The 20852-nt window shown below is 38.6% G+C and overlaps 1 protein-coding gene across 1 annotated transcript in view; it reads right to left on the minus strand.

Annotated features, from left to right (window-relative positions):
* Positions 1-6455: 6455 nt before the first annotated feature.
* LOC139711975 (vacuolar protein sorting-associated protein 18 homolog) overlaps positions 6456-20852 on the minus strand; it is a 37875-nt gene continuing 23478 nt past the window's right edge. Inside the window, exons 22-25 of the mRNA XM_071623820.1 lie at positions 15356-15477; positions 13836-13953; positions 10170-10372; positions 6456-8380 (exon numbers count right to left, since the gene is read on the minus strand). Coding sequence (XP_071479921.1) covers positions 8317-8380; positions 10170-10372; positions 13836-13953; positions 15356-15477 — 507 coding nt within the window. The 3' untranslated portion in view covers positions 6456-8316. The remainder of the gene's footprint in view (positions 8381-10169; positions 10373-13835; positions 13954-15355; positions 15478-20852) is intronic.

Consider the following 20852-nt stretch of genomic DNA (forward strand, 5'->3'; position numbering starts at 1 on the left):
AAACATATTTGTTAATTTCATTGTATTTATACGTTGATCATGTAGCTGGTCATTAATTGTTGATTAGATAACTGGTTTAGAGTCACTTATTAGTAAAGTGCAAACATCAGCAGCAGAGAGTGCAAAATGCTTGAAGTTTCATCAAGGCTTGGATCATGACGTCTGCTTCTTGCAAGAAGTAGACATATATAGAGATATAATCTGAAGAGGTGTTCTTTAATAGTGTATACATGTATCTCTACGGGTGATGAATGGTATACTAGTGTTGTTATCTAGAAGAGTTTTGTAGTGGAAGCAATATGAGCGTCATTTGTTATGTATTATTGTCCAATGTCTGGGACTTTGTGCCTTAATTTCAAGTCTTTCGCTCTTTTTGTTTTCCGAGTGTGAATGAACACTGATGAAGGATAGGATGACTGTTTGTTAATTCAGGCTGTCCTGCAAATTTTCTTGTAATCCCTGGATTGACATTCCGCCTGTGTGCAGTAGCTGGCAGAATAACTCGAAGTTATTTTCTCTCTTGTCTCAGTTTGTGTGTGTGTGAATATCTATTTTTGACTGCTCAATTTGAGCGCAACAACAGCAAATAAAATGTATGAATTGTCTTTTGTTGTCATTGTTACTTGGAAGAGCACAAACGCATGAATGACAACTTGTCCATCTTTGCAATTTTACATTAAATGTGCTTTGGAAGAGAAAAACGAATGTGTTCACTCATGCGAAAAGTTTGCCTTTTATATTGACCGAACAGGTTAATAGCCAATTAAATTACCTTTAACATGCTATATAAAACTTTAATATTTAGCCAAATTTGCTACGAGAAATATGAACTTGAAAATGTGTTTACTTTCTCTTTTTTTGCTAAGTGTATATGTATGTATATATATGTATATATATATATATATATATATATATATATATATATATATATATGTGTGTGTGTGTGTGTGTGTATATATGTATGTATATATATATATACATATGTGTATATATATATGTATATATATATATATATATATATATATATATATATATGTATATATATATGTATGTATATGTATATGTATATATGTGTCTATATATATATATTTTTTTTATTTATTTATTTTTTTTCAAGAACATGTACCAGGTGGTTGCTTGCTTTGGCACATGTCATAGCCACTTGTGTGAATGGTAAGAAAGAATGGTGAGAGAAGAAAGGGAAGGGGGGGGGGTAGTAGAGAGAGAAAGGTGCAAAGGAGGGCATGGAGAATCATTCAACTGAGAAAACATAGAAACTACTTCGTTTTCCTGTAGAAATCATGTTCATTCTGTGTTTTTTTCTCCCCACAAATTCTGTCCTACTTTCTATGTTGTTAAGATTCAGGTTGTTTGAGGAAGAGAGGTTTGCAAGGAACACCATGTGTATGTAGTCCTTGCAGGGACTGCTGCTTAATTAGAAGAGCCGCCTCGAAAGGGGAAAGTTGAGGAAGGAGAGTGTAAGGAAGACAAATAGTGACAGGTGAGGGGCAGCAGTGAGCTGGCAATTGATGTTGCACTAGTGGAGATGAGAGAAAAGGGGACAGAGAGAGGAGTACTATGTAAGCTGTTATTTTCGCGAGGGTTTAATTTTCGCGAATTTCGCAAATCACGGTTTGATCACGAATTTAGCAACACGCAAAAGTGTCACCATGCGCCACTGGCGTAGCCGGGGGGGGGGGGGGGCGATGGGGGCGGTCGCCCCCCCCCCCCCCTAAGATTTGGACCGGGGATGTGGGAGGCGGAAAAAAAAATGCGTGTATACTGTATGCATGCACATGAAGCGGGTCTCCTTTGCAACCTTTCATCAAATAAGATTTTTTTTTTTAATATTTCACTCAAAGTGTGCACCAGATCGTTGAATTTCAATTCAAAATATGCAAAATCTCTCGTGCTTGGGAGGGGGTATCCCCCTCCCAAACCCTCCCTCTCTGTGCCTCTTTCCCTAGCTAAGTACTTTTTTTAGATTTACAAAAAATTATGAATAATTCTGAGTGCACAACATCTCTTATATTCCGAAAACTCAAGGTTCCCTCATGTATAAGGGGAATTTCCCCTTTTAATCGACCCTTTCCTCCCTCAGCCCCCCCCCATCAGTGTTTGTTTTTGTTTTTTGTTTTTTTTTTGGTGATTTCCCAAATGTTGATTCCATCAAATATGCGTATACGAGATATCTCAATTTCAACCTTAAAAAGGCAAAAGCTCCATCGGAAGGGAAGGGTGGAGATAACACTCGCCACGCCTTCTCCCTGCTCGCCCCCCCCCCCCCCCCCCGACATGCATAGAAGTAGACTGTGGCTATACCCAGATCGCTTTATTTCAATTCTAAAAACGCAAAAGCTCCACGAGCGGGAGGGGGAATCCCCCTTCCCCTAAGCTCTACCTCACTAGACTTTATACATACACCCATAACAGATGGTGCACATTCGGAATAAGAGCTAAATTCCGTGATTTTAACACTTCGATGAAAAAGTATTGCACCAAAAATTTGCACCAGATCGCTGAATTTCAGGTCTGAAAACGCAAAATCACCTTCGTGTGACAGGGGATATGCCCCTATCTACACCCTCGTGTGCATGCTTTTTCTGTTTGATTGCTGAACAGACAGCGTTCATGATATTCAGTGTAAGAAATAATACAAGAAGACTAGTGTATTTAAATTATACCATTTTATAGGCATATTGTTCAATAATAATCTACACTAAAATATACTGCTATATACCTTAAACAAGTGGGACTGTTTCACGTCGATAAAACGCGCAAAAACATGCATCAAATTGCACCATTTGCAATATCAAAATGCAAAAAGTTCTTATCGTGGGAGGGGGGACACCCCCCTCCCACACCCTCCCCTCCCCCCTCGCTCGCTCCGCTCGCTCGGGTTCAGTCGCGTTTATGATATTCAGTGAAAAGAATTAATACAAGAAGTGTATTTAAATTATATCATTTTATAGCCAAATTGTTCAATAATAATCTACACTAAAATATACTGCTATATACCTTAAACAAGTGGGACTGTTTCTCGTCGATAAAACGCGCAAAAACATGCATCAAATTGCACCATTGGAAAATCAAAATGCAAAAAGTTCTTACCGTGGGAGGGGGGAAACCCCCCTCCCACACCCTCCCCTCCCCCCTCGCTCGCTCCGCTCGCTAGGGTTCAGTCGCGTTCATGATATTCAATGAAAAGAATTAATACAAGAAGTGTATTCAAATTATACCATTTTATAGGCAAATTGTTCAATAATAATCTACACTAAAATTTACTGCTATATACCTTAAACAAGTGGTACTGTTTCTCGTCGATAAAACGCGCAAAAACATGCATCAAATTGCACCATTGGAAAATCAAAATGCAAAAAATTCTTACCGTGGGAGGGGGGAAACCCCCCTCCCACACCCTCCCCTCCCCCCTCGCTCGCTCCGATCGCTAGGGTTCAGTCGCGTTCATGATATTCAATGAAAAGAATTAATACAAGAAGTGTATTCAAATTATACCATTTTATAGGCAAATTGTTCAATAATAATCTACACTAAAATTTACTGCTATATACCTTAAACAAGTGGGACTGTTTCACGTCGATAAAACGCGCAAAAACATGCATCAAATTGCACCATTTGCAACATCAAAATGCAAAAAGTTCTTACCGTGGGAGGGGGGACACCCCCCTCCCACACCCTCCCCTACCCCCTCGCTCGCTCCGCTCGCTCGGGTTCAGTCGCGTTCATGATATTCAGTGAAAAGAATTAATACAAGAAGTGTATCTAAATTATACCCTTTTATAGGCAAATTGTTCAATAATAATCTACATCAAAATAAACTGCTACCATAAACAAGTGGGACTGTTTCACGTCAATAAAACGCGCAAAAACATGCATCAAATTGCACCATTTGCAACATCAAAATGCAAAAGTTCTTATCGTGGGAGGGGGGACACCCCCCTCCCACACCCTCCCCCCCCCCTCGCTCGCTCCGCTCGCTAGGGTTCAGTCACGTCATGAAATTCAGTGAAAAGAATTAATACAAGAAGTGTATCTAAATCATACCCTTTTATAGGCAAATTGTTCAATAATAATCTACATCAAAATAAACTGCTACCATAAACAAGCGGGGACTGTTTCACGTCAATAAAACGCGCAAAAACATGCATCAAATTGCACCATTTACAACATCAAAATGCAAAAAGTTCTTACCGTGGGAGGGGGGACACCCCCCTCCCACACCCTCCCCCCTCGCTCGCTCCGCTCGCTCGGGCTCGGTCGCTTCGCTCCCTCGCACACTAACCGCCCCCCCCCCCCTAAGATGAAATCCTGGCTACGCCGTTGCCATGCGCTAGGTTAATAATGCATTAGTGACAGCGTCAGTGTCAATCTGCGAAAACAACATCTCGCGAAAATGTGACCTACGCATTCGCGAAAATATCTGAACGCGAAAATAACACCTTATACAGTAAGTAGTAAGAAAGAATAAGAGTGAATATATCAGGTCAAATGTTCAGAAATCTTTTCAAGGGGTGAATTGCTTGGAGTGAATTACTCACATATATACAATATCTTTCTATTTTGAGAGTGGTGCTGGCGTAAAGCAATCTAGGTGGAGCTGCAGGACTTAATATATGTGTGTGTGCGTCCGTGCGTGTGTGCATGTGTGTGTGTGTGTGTGTGTGTGTGTGTGTGTGTAATACATGTCTATAATACTAGTAAAAATTAATATTGTACATCTGACAGATTAATTCACTTCATGAACACATATAGAAATTATCATAACTCATCTCTTTATTACAAATCAAAGGTATGCGGTGGCAAGATAAAATATGTACAGCCTTTATGATCTCTGATCTATTCTTGTTCTTCCGGTGACAAAACTCGCTGAAATGGTGGTTGGTTCATCCAAGATCCAACAATGTCACCAAAATTCAGAAATAGGAATGTGGCTCCCAAAATTCTACCTCCACTAAGAGAACATACAGGTTCATGTAGCAGATGTAGTAGAATGGGTCATTCAAAGTCAGAAATCTGTTTTCTTTCTTGTAGTGTTTCTGAGCAGGAAAGAGTGGTGTTTTTTTTTTATGCCCACAGAATAACTGATAGTATGATTGATTGAATTCTACTATTAGAAGCACAAATTTCTCATGAAAAGTTCCGAGATAAGAAACAATGTATACCCCATATCATAACAAGCGAGTCAAATTTTTCTCTAATTGGCACTTCCCGACAATTTTACGAGTGATTAAATTCGTGATCATGGAGTACAGTAATACACAGATAAATGAATGTGTATGTCGCATTCATGTCGTGATCAGAGTTGATATTTTTGCATATTGTAAAATTTGCGAATAACACTTAACTCCTGAAATTCATGAAAATAAAAAACAAGCAAAAAAAAAAAAAAAATACAATGAGGTTTATACAGTAATCTAGGATTATAAGACAAAACCAGAGTTGAGGGACACTTAATGATTCAATTTAATTTCCTGGCAGTTGTTGTTTTAAAAAGAAAAAGAAAAGAAAAGAGAGAGAAAAAATGGGACCCTATTACAAGATAATTTGCCCCAGACAATACTGACATAAAATCAGACCATAATAAATCTTAAACAAATCAAACTTTATCATTAGATATACAATACATTGTATGATGTCTCCCTAAGGGAGCTCATAATGAATTCATTTCCTGACAGCACATATAACAGTCATACACAGGTTTTCTATTTTTCTGAGAATCTTCGATGTACTACTGCAGTTGTAAAGTGAAAATAGAGGCATCCTGCTTGGTTACAAATACATGTATACAAACATATATTCTATATTGCAGCAATAGAAGGAAAAAACATTTCATTTATGAAGAATGAGAGTATGCCATCCTGTGCTCTACTGGCATCATAACATTTGAACAAAATCACAAGATTAATGACCAAAAGTAGTTCCCATAGCTTTATGTTGTGCACAATCAGAAAAAAAAAAATCTAGAATATCTAACAAAAAATACAGGACTGACCCAACTTCCTTTGACTACAGGTACCTCCCTCTCCCTCTCTCTGCATGCTGCCATTGTGCTTAAAGGGATGGTACAGTATTGGTGGAGATGAGAATCTGGCTTTTAACTTTTTGCGAGATACCACGAAAACACTTACGATATAGTACAGAGCATACCATTTTAAGAGGAATTCAAAGTTTATTTGATGAAAATCAGGTTTGGAATGACTGAAACATCCAAAAACAAAGTAAAACAAAGCGATCATAATAAAGTGTGGGTCCTACACTATTAGAATCGCTCTTTTTTGGATATGTCAGCCATTTCAAAGCCAATTTTCATTAAATAAACGTTGAATTCCTCATAGAATTGCATGCTCTTTCATGTTTCATAAGAAGTTTCTCATTATCTCACAAAAAAAAAAGAAACCTGAAATTAGGTCTCAACCAAAACTATATGATCCCTTTAAAGGCAAAATGTTCTCATTTTTATGTGCATTGAAGAATTATTCATATTTGATAGTTGTACTCCTTAGTTGTCATTAAAAAAAAAAAACAATGACAAAGACATTGCACAGATATTGTGATACCGAAAACAGGAACTGGAGACAAAAACAAAACAAATACATACATGCACATAAATACCCAGTGAAATACGTGTACTGAAAAGCCCATATTATATGGCAATATTCAGGGAAGTACATGTACAAGAGTCCATAGTGTAAATATACTTCTATGCAACAGCAAATTAAGTTACGAAAATATTGTACATACGCATTTGTGGCAGCCATCCTTATGCCAAGTACTCTGCTGAGAGCACAGAAGTTTGTTTGAAGCTTCCATCTATTCTCTCTCTCTGAAAACTTGTTCTTTACTTTGTTCTGGTGTTGCTCATCTTTAGCTAGGTGTCAGTTACTGTAAAACGAGGAATTTTCGCGTGCATTTTAATTTCGCGAATTTCGCGAGCGCCAAGATTCGCGAAATTAAAATGCACGCGAAAGTTCTTGTCTGCACAATAGGCACTGAATGCCAGTGGCAGTTCGCGAAAATTTCATGCCGCAAAAATGCCGTCGCCTCCAATTCGCAAAAAATTCATGCCGCGAATATATCATGTTTTACAGTATACAGCTGGAACAGAACTCAAAGAGAATATGAATCAGAGCTGCCTGTACTGTACTTTTATCACGTTTAACCCTTCCGTGCCCAGGCACATAGCTTTCACATGCTCAGGTCTTTCATCAGCAGAATTCGGGAATTCATCCAAGCGTAGTTGTGTTATTGTCAGCCCACTCAGGTATAACAAAGTCCAATGTCCAAAGTCCAACAAAAAATGCCAAGGTGACACGACATGGATCAGGGGGGATTTGTTAATTTCTACTCATTAACAATCAGTTTCCAGATACTTTGCCAATCAGTAAAGAACACGCTCTGGCTTGCTTGCCAATTGATGAACCTATAGTAAGGGTTAACATCATGTGTTCATTCTGGCTTGATAATTCTCTTTCATGTCTTAGTTTTTCCCCCTTTCTTCTCTGAAAGGAAAAATAGAGATTCTGGAAATTTTGCACGAATGCTGTCACTTACATCTCAATTTAGTGACTTACAGAGCTACATAACAACAATTGTGAGACTGCTCTCATGCACGTCACTAGCATCATAATCTCTCATTAAATCATTTTACCATGATGTTTTGCTCGATTTCTGAAGTTTTACCGTGTCATTGTTCTACACCCTGGGAGCTTTTCTTTACACACATTTCTTGTTCAAGGTCATTCTCGAAACGTCGATTCACACTGTATTTCTTCACACAGCTGATTACAGAGGCGGCTGTATGACATTGAAATCTCCCACATGAAAATCTCTCATCTATGACATAATTGTGCCTTGATCAATTGTGTATGATATAGTGTAACATCAAAGTGTGCTTTCAAGCAATTTTTAATCATATGAATCCACTCTGAATGCGTTGGAATGACAGATACATTCTGCAACTTGAAATTAATGTCATGCTTTAAGCTCTTGCCATTCTGCAAGTTGAACAAAGCAATGAACACACACATGGCCTGCCAAGCAAGGGGCATTCTTCTGCATCATTCAAGTGGAGGACCCTTTGTCACAACATGTAGTTAGCATACGAGGCACACTCAGCGCAGAGAAATCCAAGCTGTTGTTTTGAATTCTTTCCTTTATGCCACCACCATTGATGCATGGTGTTCAGACCTTTACTATCAGTTCCACGTCTTCCTTAGATTTCAGTTCTTCCCTCTGGTCCCTTTTGGTGTTGCTGCTGTAACAAGCTTTCTTCAATTTCCAAATCAGTTTCTAGATCTACTCCCAGCTCTTCATAACTGCTTCATACTGATCCCTATCAATGAAGGGCTTATCAATGGATCTGGAGGGAAAAAAAAGGGGGAAAAACAGGGAAACAAATAATGACTGAGTGATACAAATAAACAAATGATCATTTTATCTATTATCCTATCAATCAAATATATTATACTTATAATTACTATAAAAAGTATATGATTATATATATTCATACATAAAATAACTTATCTGTTTGTCTATCTTTCTATGGGATGTAGATAAAAGAGAAGGTCTAAGTGAACCTTCTTTGCTTTAGTACCTTCATTATCAAATTTTTGCTCCTCACAAAAAAAAATGTTAAAATTCCTAATCAAAACAAAGGAACAAAATGAAGAACTTTGTACCAAGAAGATGATCTATTGCATTGATTGTATCTGTTTGTTTGTTTGTTTGTTTTCAAAAAGAAAAAAACGACAAATTTATCTTTGGCAGTTTTTAAATGGAAACATAATATGCAGTGTAATCATAAAATTCCCCTTGCCTCCCCAAACAGACTTTATATAAGCTTAACAAATGCACCCAGGCCCATAGCCAAGATTTCTTTCCTTAAAAAAAAAAAAAATAATAATAATCTTGGAGGTGGGTAGGGGTGCAGCAAGAACTCTATTCACGCAAAAGGAAAATGACATGGTTGGGAACTAAAATGCGTATTGGGGCCAAACATAACCATTTCCAACTAATGGGCCAGCATTAGTCTCACTCTACCAAACAAACAAATAAGCAAACACACAAAAATATATTGCTACTGATTGAAAAATTGCCCTTCCATCTATGTAAACAAGCACGGATTATTCAGTATCATGTCACCAACCTAAGCATGTATGCCTGTGATTTTTATTTTTTTGTCATGGCTACTACAGTGCATTCCCGTTATAACAAACACGGTTATAACGAAATTCCGGTTACAATGAAGTAAAAATTCAGGCCACAACATTATCAGCTCTATGTTTGGTATTGTTTATCAATTCGGCTGTAACGAAATTTTGATATAACGAAAGAAAACTGCTGGTCCTGAGGACTTAGTTATAACGGGAGTCCACTGTACTGAACACTGAATAATCAGTGCTTATTTATGTCGATGAAGGGCAATTCGTCAATCAGTTGCTATTAAAATGCAAACTCGATGCAAGAATTCACTCATTTGGGCACAGAAATCTACAAGGTACACTCCCGACTGGTCCGAAAGGCAGAGTTAAAGTGTGGCACGATTCAATGAAGGCTGTAGATTTGTCCACCTTCTGCATCAGTTCAAGAGCTCATTAAGGGTGCGTTTATCTAAAAATTTTCTGAGGCATAATTACGATCCTAAACGCGTGTTTGAGGCATTTTTGGGCGATAGATAACTGCAACTATGTTTTCAAACATGTTTAGAAACACCAATTTGAAACGACATTCAAAGGGCGATTTGAAACGTGTTTGAGACCAGGACTGCCTTCTGTGGGTAGATAAATGCAATGCCATTTCGAAACGCGTTTCTCTGAGCTGCCACGGTCAACTTCCAGTATGCTGTAAACGCTGTCAGTTACAAAAGTGTGTGCATCGGTTGACCTCTACTTCCAGGGACAAACGGTGCAAAGTAGCTGCGCAGTGACGACTTTAGTGTCATGATTATATGATTGCTAAATAAATGCAGTACCCTGAGAATCTCGTTTGAAACCACATTCATAAATGCTGTTCGAAAGGTGTTTTGGAATGTAATTCTCTCTCTCAAGTCAAATATATGCAGCCTAAGACCAAAAAACCTTTTTCAAGACAAACCAAGAACGCTGTCATTGCGTCCTTCTACCGCTGAGCCCATTGCAGGGTGAACTCACCCTATCATGATGTCGCCGCAGTAGACGCACTCTGCTGCAACGATGTCATCTAGCTCGTTGCGCAGCCGGTCCATCTCCTCCCTTTTTGTGGTGCCCTCGGCAGAGGCTGTTGAAGTCTGAGGGCGCTGTGACTGTAGGGCACTGAGCTGAGATTGGATCTCACTCATTCGTATCCTCTTTGCCGGAATCAAATGAGGCTGGACCTAGTGAGGAGAGAGAGAGATCAGGGTCCATTGTTCAAGACTTCAAAATATTCCATGTTATCCCTTTTTATACCAGTCGAATCTACTAGATACTATCTCCTGGTTCGGGTCTAGGGCAATTACCCCAGACCCTTCCCCTGGCCCTAATCCTAATCCTGAACCTAATCCTAACCCTAACCCTAACTCCTAACCGTAAACCTAACCCTAACCCTAATCTTTACTCTAACTTTACCACTAACCAGTATTTAGCCGGGGGGGGGGGGGGGGGGGGGGTAATTGCCGCCCTGATACGCCTAGTTCTCCATAGTTCTTTGCCTGTGTACAATTCATAGTACTTCTGACTGGGTCACCCTTTGGCACTATGACAAAGAGCAAATACTGTAACCAAACACAAAAACAAACCATACAATGCATCAGCTTGCAACAAAGAGGGTGAAGATACAGTCAAACATCTCCTATCCGGCCGCCCTTTATCCGGATCTCTCTATTATCTGGATGCGAACTTGGCGTGATTTCTTTTTTTTTTTTAATGTAATAATTATGGGGAAAAGGGGATTTCAAACCAAAACAAAATCCCTACACAAACTGACATGAATTACATTACATATTATTCTCAACATAATTAACATACATTTTATATCTAACTTCCATCTAAATAACATGCATTCAGACATTCACTACCCCCAAATCACTGTCAGAACATGGACAGAAAACTTTTCAAAAATTACATCAGGACACGGTACAGGCGATCATTCTTTGGCAGCTGCGTGTATTAAACATTGAGTCTCCCATATACAGCCAAATCCCTTATCCGGATTAGCGCCGGTCCCAACATGTCCGGATAGGAGAGGTTGGACTGTATAACCTTCAGTGTACCAAACTTAGCCATCTAGGTTTGGGAAAGGGCGAATCAAATGACTATATTCCATGCATTTAACAGCTTATTCCAGCGTTCAGTGAGTACAGAATTTCTTGTATCTGTGTACATAATTGTAAGGCAGCCTTGATCATTCCTTGGACCTATGGAAAAAGATGCTTGTGAGCTTTATCACAGGAATGCCAGTTAGAATGAAAAAGAGTGCCTGAAATACATCTATAAAATGAATCTACTTTGTACAAGAAAGGGCCTGAACTTTGATACTACCAGGGCCTAAATCCAGGTTTTTGCTTTAAGGCTGTCATCCCTGTTCATCAGAGCTGCCAATCATTTGGACAGAAATATTACAGTTACTTCATGTGACCAACACAGTTGCCCTACGTAATTATCTCCACCATTTGACCAGAAATAATCTCCCTCTCAGTGTTAGATGCATTACAGATTTTGATAAATTCAAATCTGTGTTAAAAACTCACCTTTTTGATAATTGTTGATCACATGTTTGAATAGAGAAATATGTGATTGATTTTGTTTTCATTAATTTTGTAATCTTATGGTATTATGCGTTCTAAGAACTGACAATTATTATCATTATTAAACAAAGAACAAAAACAAAAACAAAACAAAAAACAAATGCACAACCTATTTCAGTTATGTGGCATTGTGGCTCAGTCAATGAAAAAGTCTTGGTGCTTTGAGTTCCTTAGCTTCTTGTCATATTAGTTACAGTGCCGTGCTACCGATGCCATACATGAACCTATCATCATATTTGGTACCATATACAGAGTGAAACATCTATTACCCCCCATCTCCACTATTATAGTAATGCACCAGATTATCATTGTCACATGCCTTTCAAAGAAGTAACACATGCACATATGCTGGCTCCAACGGTGGGATATGAGCCCCGGAAGTAGGCCAGTCCACAAGGCTTTGCAATTGGTGGTAAACATACAGACCATCAAATAACACAATTGATTTCCTTTATACCCCTTTATTGACCCTAACAAGGCCAGGGGGGTGGGGTGGGGGTGGGGGGTTTCTTTCAAGTCTCCCACATCTTTTGACACCAAATTTGCAACCCCTGAGCACGCAGTTCCGAAGTTACACATAAATATGTACATGCATGTCGGACTGAAAAATGCTCAAAAATGTGAATTCACGTACTATTTCAACGCAAATCGTGCTCACAGTCAAATTTCATGAAAGCATGATTATTTTTTGGGTTTATAGATTAAAATCAATCAATAACATATTTTCTTGCTTGCAATAATGTTGCAGACAAATTTCATCAAAAAATAATGAAAAACAAAAAGTAAAAAAACATAGAAATACATAAGAAATTCTGAAAAACAATAAAATACATAAGATTTTTTTTTGAAGACGCATTTTTTTTCCCTTACATTTGCGAAGGACACTAGAAAGAATATCTATACAAAAATGTGCCTGTTTGGAGCTTTATTTAGTGATTTAGAGCACATAGTCTGGTTTTATGCATAAATAACATAATTTAGCATTAACAATCAACTTCATATTTTTGTAGACTACTTCACAGGCCATGTGTGTGTCAACATTTGTCGTGATTGTGCAGTTGACGGCCGAGATCTGAAGGGGGAGGGGGCCTGGGAGGCCCTCTCCAGCTCTATCATCTACCTAAATAGCCTGACCTGGTTACATTAGGGTTGAACTGCAATGCAGATTGGTATGGGGGGGGGGGGGGGAGATCCGTTCAAATGTCACGGAGATTATTATGTACCACAGAAATTAACCAAACCAGACCTGTCTCCCAAGTGCAAACATTTACAGCCACATTCTGACAAAGGAGGGTATCTTTTCTATGCAACTGTAGGACTCCAGTGAAGCAACAATGTGTGTCAACACCCACCAAGTTTAGAGCAAATCTGTGCCGACGGGGTCTTTTGTCTAGCTCTGGCTGTTGCTTTTTTAATAACAACCGATTGTTTCTGAACACAAAGAGAAATCCAACTCTGAATTCCAGACATGTTTCTCTTTTGTTGTTTGCACAGAGACAAGTTACAATACAAGTTACAACCTACTTGTTGATAACAATACTGAAGTTCAAGTATATCCATATGCATATGTCTATGTATATGTATATGTTTTTGCATAGTATAGTACAAGTATAGTATAAGTACAGTATATGCACATGAAACAGTCATTACAGGCAAGATTTAAAGGGGGAAATTTAGTCCAAGCATAAGTTACTGTATACGCCGAATATTACGCGAGGCTTTTATTTCGCGAATTTAGCAAGTCGGGCGCTATTCGCGAAATTAAAGACACGCGAAATATTGAGTCTGATGCCGATGTGGATGTGACATACGCATGTACATTTCTCCATTCAGTACAAGACTCCACAATCGCGAATTTAACCACTCGCGAAATCGTCGGGAATTCCCGATTCGCGAAAATTTAGACTTGCAAAATATATGGCGTATACAGCAGTCTGATAAAAAAGAGTAAAATCTTACGAGTTCAATTGTAAAAATTTGACTGAAAGCAGATGAAAAGTAAGGAAGTTATGACATTATGGACTGGAGTTCCCCTTTAAGATCAGCATTTTACCTCAGTGATGAGACAGTCGGCATGGAACATGTGCTCACAGGGAAAGAGGTAGAAAGACCGCGTGAGTAATGGGAAATTGCAGGAAGCACACTTCTGCTGTCCACTGACTATGCCGTACCTGTGTGTTTAAGACGGGGGGTGAGCAGAAGGTGAGGGGGTGATATTCCATGAATTGAAAATGTGAATATTCACACTTGATTTGTCTGTCGGAAGATTGCGAATGACAGAAATACAGCTAAAGGAAAATTGTTGAAAATAGTCATATCACGCTGTAATGCCATATTTGTACGATGCTAATGAAAATGCTGAGCATTGATATACTTGTAAAGAAATGCAGTACACAAATCAAATCAAATCAAACCAAACCAAACCAAACCAAACCAAACCAAACCAAACCAAACCAAACCAAACCAAACCAAACCAAACCAAACCAAACCAAACTCTCTTTCATAACATCGACCCCCAGAAATGACAATTCTGTGCTTTGGTGCTGCATCTTGAATGGGGTCAAATACAAAATATTTGGCTTGAGCCCTATTTTGCTCATATACCACTATTCCTGTTGAAGAATTATCAAATATGTCTATATAAGTAACATATTCTGGAAGTTGACATTTTTTTCTCTCAATTTGGCAAATTGTGTAAGTCTCCTTTTCTTATTTGGTGCAGATTTCATGACTTCTTACCAGGTCCATCAAGTCTTTCTCTAGCTTTTACCCCAGGAAGATTTTGATGGATGAAATCACATTGTGACTGAGAAATGGGCATGGCTTGGAACTAATCATTGGTCATACAATTGTAAATTCCGTGCATCTTCTTACATGACTGATCTATTTATAAACCAATGTATTGCAAAACCTCTTTTCTCTAAAATGTCATATTTCAGGAGAGTGAAGAAATAATATGGCAGCTAAGCACTGTAACAAATGGGAACACCTTTCCTTTGACATGCCATGGTGGCTTCATTTTTTTTTTTTTTTGGAGGGGGGGAGGGGGTAAGACAGCAAGGATTTGGACAGAACATCACTCTACTTATCTTCTCATAATCACTTTTAATAAAAGGAGTGATTTACACCAAAATTTGGGATACACAGTCTTGTCATCCCAGCGATGAGGTAATACTGGTACCATCTTTCAACCCCACTCTGCTTCCCTGAGCAGTTTTGACAAACATCACAACTATATACAGTATCCAATTCAACACATCCTTCATCATTTTATGATGAGAGACAGACAGAAAGGTGCAAATGGTGTGTTCTGCAGTTGTACTCGAGAGTACTTGCCTTACATTAGATGTGGAATGTTGACAAATCATTAATCCATTCATCCGATCATCCACATCATAAAGGTTCATTCTGCTCCACCGCATAACAGAAGACCGTCGCTTCCATTTTAAAAAAAATTATCTCCCCATCCATCAGCTACCAGCCCAAGGTCTTCCAATGCTAATCAGTTCCACCAACAAAAAAACAGAGAAAAATAAAATGGGTGAATGGAAAAGGTCAAGGTTGGCGGCTTACTTGTTTCTGGTTTCCTGGATATCGGCACGCAGGGCTTTGGCGCTCTCTGACGCATCCTCCATGTCCGCCTTCAGGGCCTCAATGTGCTGGTTGTAGTCTGCAAGGGAGCTGCAAATAGCATCCTGTGGATAGGACATACACACAGACACACTTTTTAAAAATGATATTCCTTATTCAATTTTTGTTTTATGTCATCATTGCTTGTACTCACAATAAAATGAAAACAAAGAAACAAACAGTGATGTTATGCAGATTAATTCAAAGAGACTTCAACAAAAACCTAGAAATATGTATGCAACAGTCACACAATACAAAACTAGACCTAAGTCTTGCAATAAGATATTACTTTGATCATCTTGACCAAACTCATTATCATCTGATTAATTGCACAAAATACACACATGACGAGACAGCATGACACCATAGCCTGCAATAAACTAAAATCCCATAAATCATATTTCAAATGATCAAACAAATTCTGTATTTTTTCTGACTTATAACCCTAACCTACTTATATCTGATTTTCTCATGCAAAACAGAAACATTTAACACACATGTGTACTTGCTGTATCTACCAACTGAACTATCCATGCCCCTTCATCTACCCTAACCACCAATCCCTCAACCCTGTCTCCTGCATGTGAAACCCCTCTACACACGTAGAACCCACCCCTGCCTGCACACACACACACACACACACACACACACACACACACACACACACACATGAACATGCACACACACACACACATAACACATGGAAAAGTGGGAAGAGTGTATAGAGTTATATTGTCTGTATAAAGATATGACAGGCACTAAGGTTGGGAGACCTTTAACCCATTGAGAATGGGCTAATTTCGTTACAACATGCATTTCCCATAGGCACTTGCCAGAGTATACTCGGGACTTGTCTTCAACTGGTTGAAGAGCTGTTACTACAAGGAGATGGTTATTATTTTGTTTAATCATGTCCTGGGGAAATTGTGCTGCAGGTGTATTAAAATCATCTTGGCAGTATTACATTTGCACCTCTAAATCTCCCTACACATCTTACATGATATTTATATAACACCTAAAAAGAATGTAGCCATCCGCCTGGTTGATTGCCCACCGTGTGACATACAGATAAAAGTACCATCACATGCTGTTTCTGTCAGTCGTGCAATTCTTTTGCAAGCATAAATGGACATTGCATGGCTGGTGCAATCAATTTCTATTGACTCCCATGTTAAATTCACAAGTGACCCGAATTATTCATGCCATTGCATGGTTCTGATGTCACAATAAACAAACAATCGCCATGCGCACTCAACAATTACAAGTGCACTTACAAGTGCATATTTTCTCACTCACTTTTGTAAAATTCTTCCACCCATCGATTTCGCATATATGTCTACACGGCTGACTATGACTGTGTTACTCAGTCGCCTTTCAAGGAAAATGGTTGCCATTTCTGTGCTAAATTCAATGATCTGTGTGGACCATACCTGTTGAAATCCGAGATGTTGTATATGAGATCCACTACTCAACTCATTTCGCCTCGTTCAATAGAGTGCCTCTATCTTTCACCTTGTGCAAAATCTTGTACCATCGCACTCATGACATTTCACTATTTGTACACAGATGGCACTGCTAAAATTCACTGAATCAGCACAAAATCTCACACAAATGAAAAACTAAAATATCCCAGTCTGAGAGGAAAACACAATCCTCCATGAATTTCACTATTAGCTGTAAATAAGCCATTTCAAAGTTACATTCTGGGCATAACCAGATACTGTATAGGTCAAATGAAAATCAGACATGTCGCTATGGCAACTGGTATGCCTCTGCCATGTCGCATCAATCTCCCATAGGTTAAAAAAGTTGTACATCTTGACAGTGTGAGACGAGCATTTCCCATGATTGGTAACACTGAAATGACATGTATGAAAGCTTGTGGTGACACAACCTCAAATATGATGAGTGTTTACATACATTCATTGAACCAGATTTGATTTTGATGGCTAAATTGTTTCAAAGACCAAGAATTTGGGAATTTGAGCAATTTCACTTGACTTTTGACCCCATGGCTCACATGTTCTTTAAAATAACCAATAATTGGTAATGTATGAATATAACTGCAATACTTTGTGCTATTTTCAAAACATGAGAAAAAATAGTGACATTTTAACATTATCACTTTGATAACCTTTGACCCCACAGCCCATTCCTTACAGAATCATGCGTAGTATGCATGTACAGGTATATACCCAGTTTAAGTAAGTGTAAGCACTGAGTAATTTCAAAGGTATGGAGAAAAAGTGTAATTTCAGCATTAAACAACAGAATTTTAGCAATTTCACCTGACATTTGATCTTTGACCCAATAACCCCAAACTCCGCTAGAAGATCTTTGATAGGCAGTATATGCATATGTCCTAACTTTCATGAAGATAACCTATGCCTTTTCAGAAATATGGAGGGAAAAATTTAAATCTTAGCATTTTCATTTGACCTTTTGACTCCATGGCCCAAAACTTTCTATAGTGAATCTTCACCTGGTAATACAAGTATACATTAAGTTTCAAGAAAATACCTTCTGACATTGTAGAAATATGGGAAAGTCAGTGAAATCTTGTGATTTTTTTTTACCTCGACATTTGAACTTTGACCTTGAGCATATGCACCCAAAAGTTGATAAGCACAGCTTCCTCCAACATTTTGTATCTTTTACTGTCCAAAAAATGGATTACAGACGTAAGGATGGACAACCTAAAACAGGGGCAGATCCAGAAAATTAAGGGGGGGGGGGGTGCATGCACCCCACCCCAATTTTTCTTATTATTTCTTTTGTTTTAACAAAAAATAAAAGGGGTGCGTGCCCGGTGCACCCCCGCCTGGATCTGCCACAGCAAAAACATAATGCCTCCGGCAACACCTTGTGGTGAAGCCAAAAAATAATTCAATGAGACACAGAGTTGTAATGTGCAACGTCCTGGAAAGCAAGCAACTGAACGGTTACTTTGCATTGCAGTGAAGAACATTCTTAACAGTCAAGGGAGCTTGTTAACATAAAAGCCAGCTGGATTACACAAGCGGTGATATCTAGCTATACAACTGTTTTGTCTCTATGGTTTAAAACTTGGAGTCAATTTGAACCAAAGCCTAAATGCAAACTGGTCTATTCAGCAACTTGGATACTTTTGAACACTCTACTATGAAAACAGACTTTTAGACCTGAACAGCCAAGGGCTTTAAAGAAAGGGATTTTTTAATCTGTTGAAACCCACTTTAAGAAACACTAACAATGATGAGCAAATATCAAAATAAAAAGATAAAAAACTGTTGTATATGCAGAAGCCACTGACAAAACAAGTGGATTTCCCAAAGCAATGCTTTTCAACCAGTGGGCCATGAAACTCTTGCAAGTGGACTGCAATGTCTTCCCAAAATAAAAATAAAAAAGACTTGGATTCAGTCTACACTGTACTCATGTAACTGGGCCTCCCAAAACTTTGCAGGAGCCAAAATGGGCCTTGGGTTAGAAGACGTTGAGAAGCGCAGTCCTAAAAGCACAACTCACATGAACAATTTACACTGAAGTGTGTGGGAAGCAAACACAACGAACATGAATAGCATACAATAGCACAAGGTGATTCTTTGTATATATGACGCAGGGATGTGTGGAGGAGGTCAGGAAAATAATATTTTATTCATTGTCAATCAAGCAGAATGTGAACTGTGAAGACAAAGCAAAATTAAGTGTCAATCGTTTAAGATAATGGGTGTCATGTACACAAGACGTGATCATGTCATACGAACATAAAAAACAGCTATTCATTGAAACAAGACAAGGACACATCTGTGACATGAATCCAAGGAAGGGAGGGGATGGGGGTGGGGATAGGATTCTGGTTTTCTGGCTCTGGTATTGACTTCATAGTGCCATGTGAATTTGGGCTAACACCATTCTCATTTAAGGTGATATTGAGGTTTGAAGGGTAACCCTCTCACAAACATCCAAAGAGGAAGATTTAATATTCAAAATGACTGCCCTTAAGAAGATTAGCAGCTAAGACAGCAGGGATGGTGGGCTTCAGGATTGCATGTTGGGAGGGGGTGGGGGAGATAAAAGCTCACTGTGCCTATGGAGGGGTGGGGGAAGAGGGAGGGGCAGACAATCAAAGGCAAATATAACACATTTCAATGTTTGGAGCCATGTATCAAGAACATTAGAACAGAATGTTGTGAACTTTTAAACTGAATGTTGGGATTTTACAGCTGTGCCATCGGCTAATTCCCTTGTTTTTATATGCTGCAATGTCGCAGTGGACTCATATGAATGCTTAATTCCCCCCCCCCCCCCCAGTTACAATCTTAATTTTCTGCACTTTGTTGAGTAAGAGGAAGTTTGAATACTAATCTTTCTCATGAATGAGGCCCTTGAAGGGGGCAGATACACAGTGCATAACACCCTTTAATTGGTGTGTGGCTTCAATTATTGAAGACGCTTCTCTTCTTTGTGTTTAAACCCACTGGAATGTAAAACACTCATTTACTGGAACAATGCATTGTATGTCTAGTGCATGTCTAGCCTACACCAAAGCAAACATGTAAATGTAAGAAAAAAAAAAGAGAAGGAAAAAATAGACTGAACACTACACTCACAGTTTTAACTTTGTGCTCATGCCCCACGGAAAAGGCCAACAGTCCAATCATAAAGGAGCTCAACAATAGTTGGCATAAGGAACAACAGTCTCCCATTCAGCATTTTTTTTTTTTTTTTTAACAAACTTATGGCATATGTTGGAAAACGTGACTGGAAATGTTTAGCAAACTCTCACACATTAAGCATTAGATTCATGACAGAAAAAAAAGATCAAATACATGTCAGAAAGAATTATGGCATTACTGTCATGAAAACAAGATAGATCACATATCAAAGAAGGAAATTTCCAAACATGAGTAGGATAAGCCTAATAAATACTGATGTCTTGTGCTGTGTGTGTGACCTTCAACCCTTACTGCACTTTTATCTATATCTCTAGTCATCTATCAATGACTAGAGATAATGTGACCCTCCTGGTCCCTACTGTAGCACCATGATTGTGTGTGGGATTGTCAAATTGTTTCACTTGAGTACTTTGACCTAATTTACAGTATGCAATGTTTTGGAGGTAATCAACCAAATCCCAATACACTACTGTAACAAGTTAGGCAAGGTGTGCATGGCCACCTAAGAATTCAAGGAAAGGATTAAAAAAAAATTGATATATGTAGCTTCTTTTGAACAAGCTTTCTTAATCGTAACAGAATATTGCAAATAATCTAATGGCTAAGTGTACACAGGCACCTATAGAATTCTATGGGGAAAAATGTTGATAGACGTGGCTGTTTTGAACAGGCCACCTGGTTCTCAAAATGCAGACTTTAAAAGAAGCTGGATGTTGCATTCTTCCTTTTTTTTCTGTTACTTTTTAATGTATTAGTATACAATGATCATTGATCAACAGCAT

This window comes from Diadema antillarum, unplaced genomic scaffold (genome assembly GCF_040938485.1).
Source record: "Diadema antillarum isolate AM-2024a unplaced genomic scaffold, OU_Dant_1.0 seq00001741_RagTag, whole genome shotgun sequence".
Classification (NCBI taxonomy): Eukaryota; Metazoa; Echinodermata; class Echinoidea; order Diadematoida; family Diadematidae; genus Diadema; species Diadema antillarum.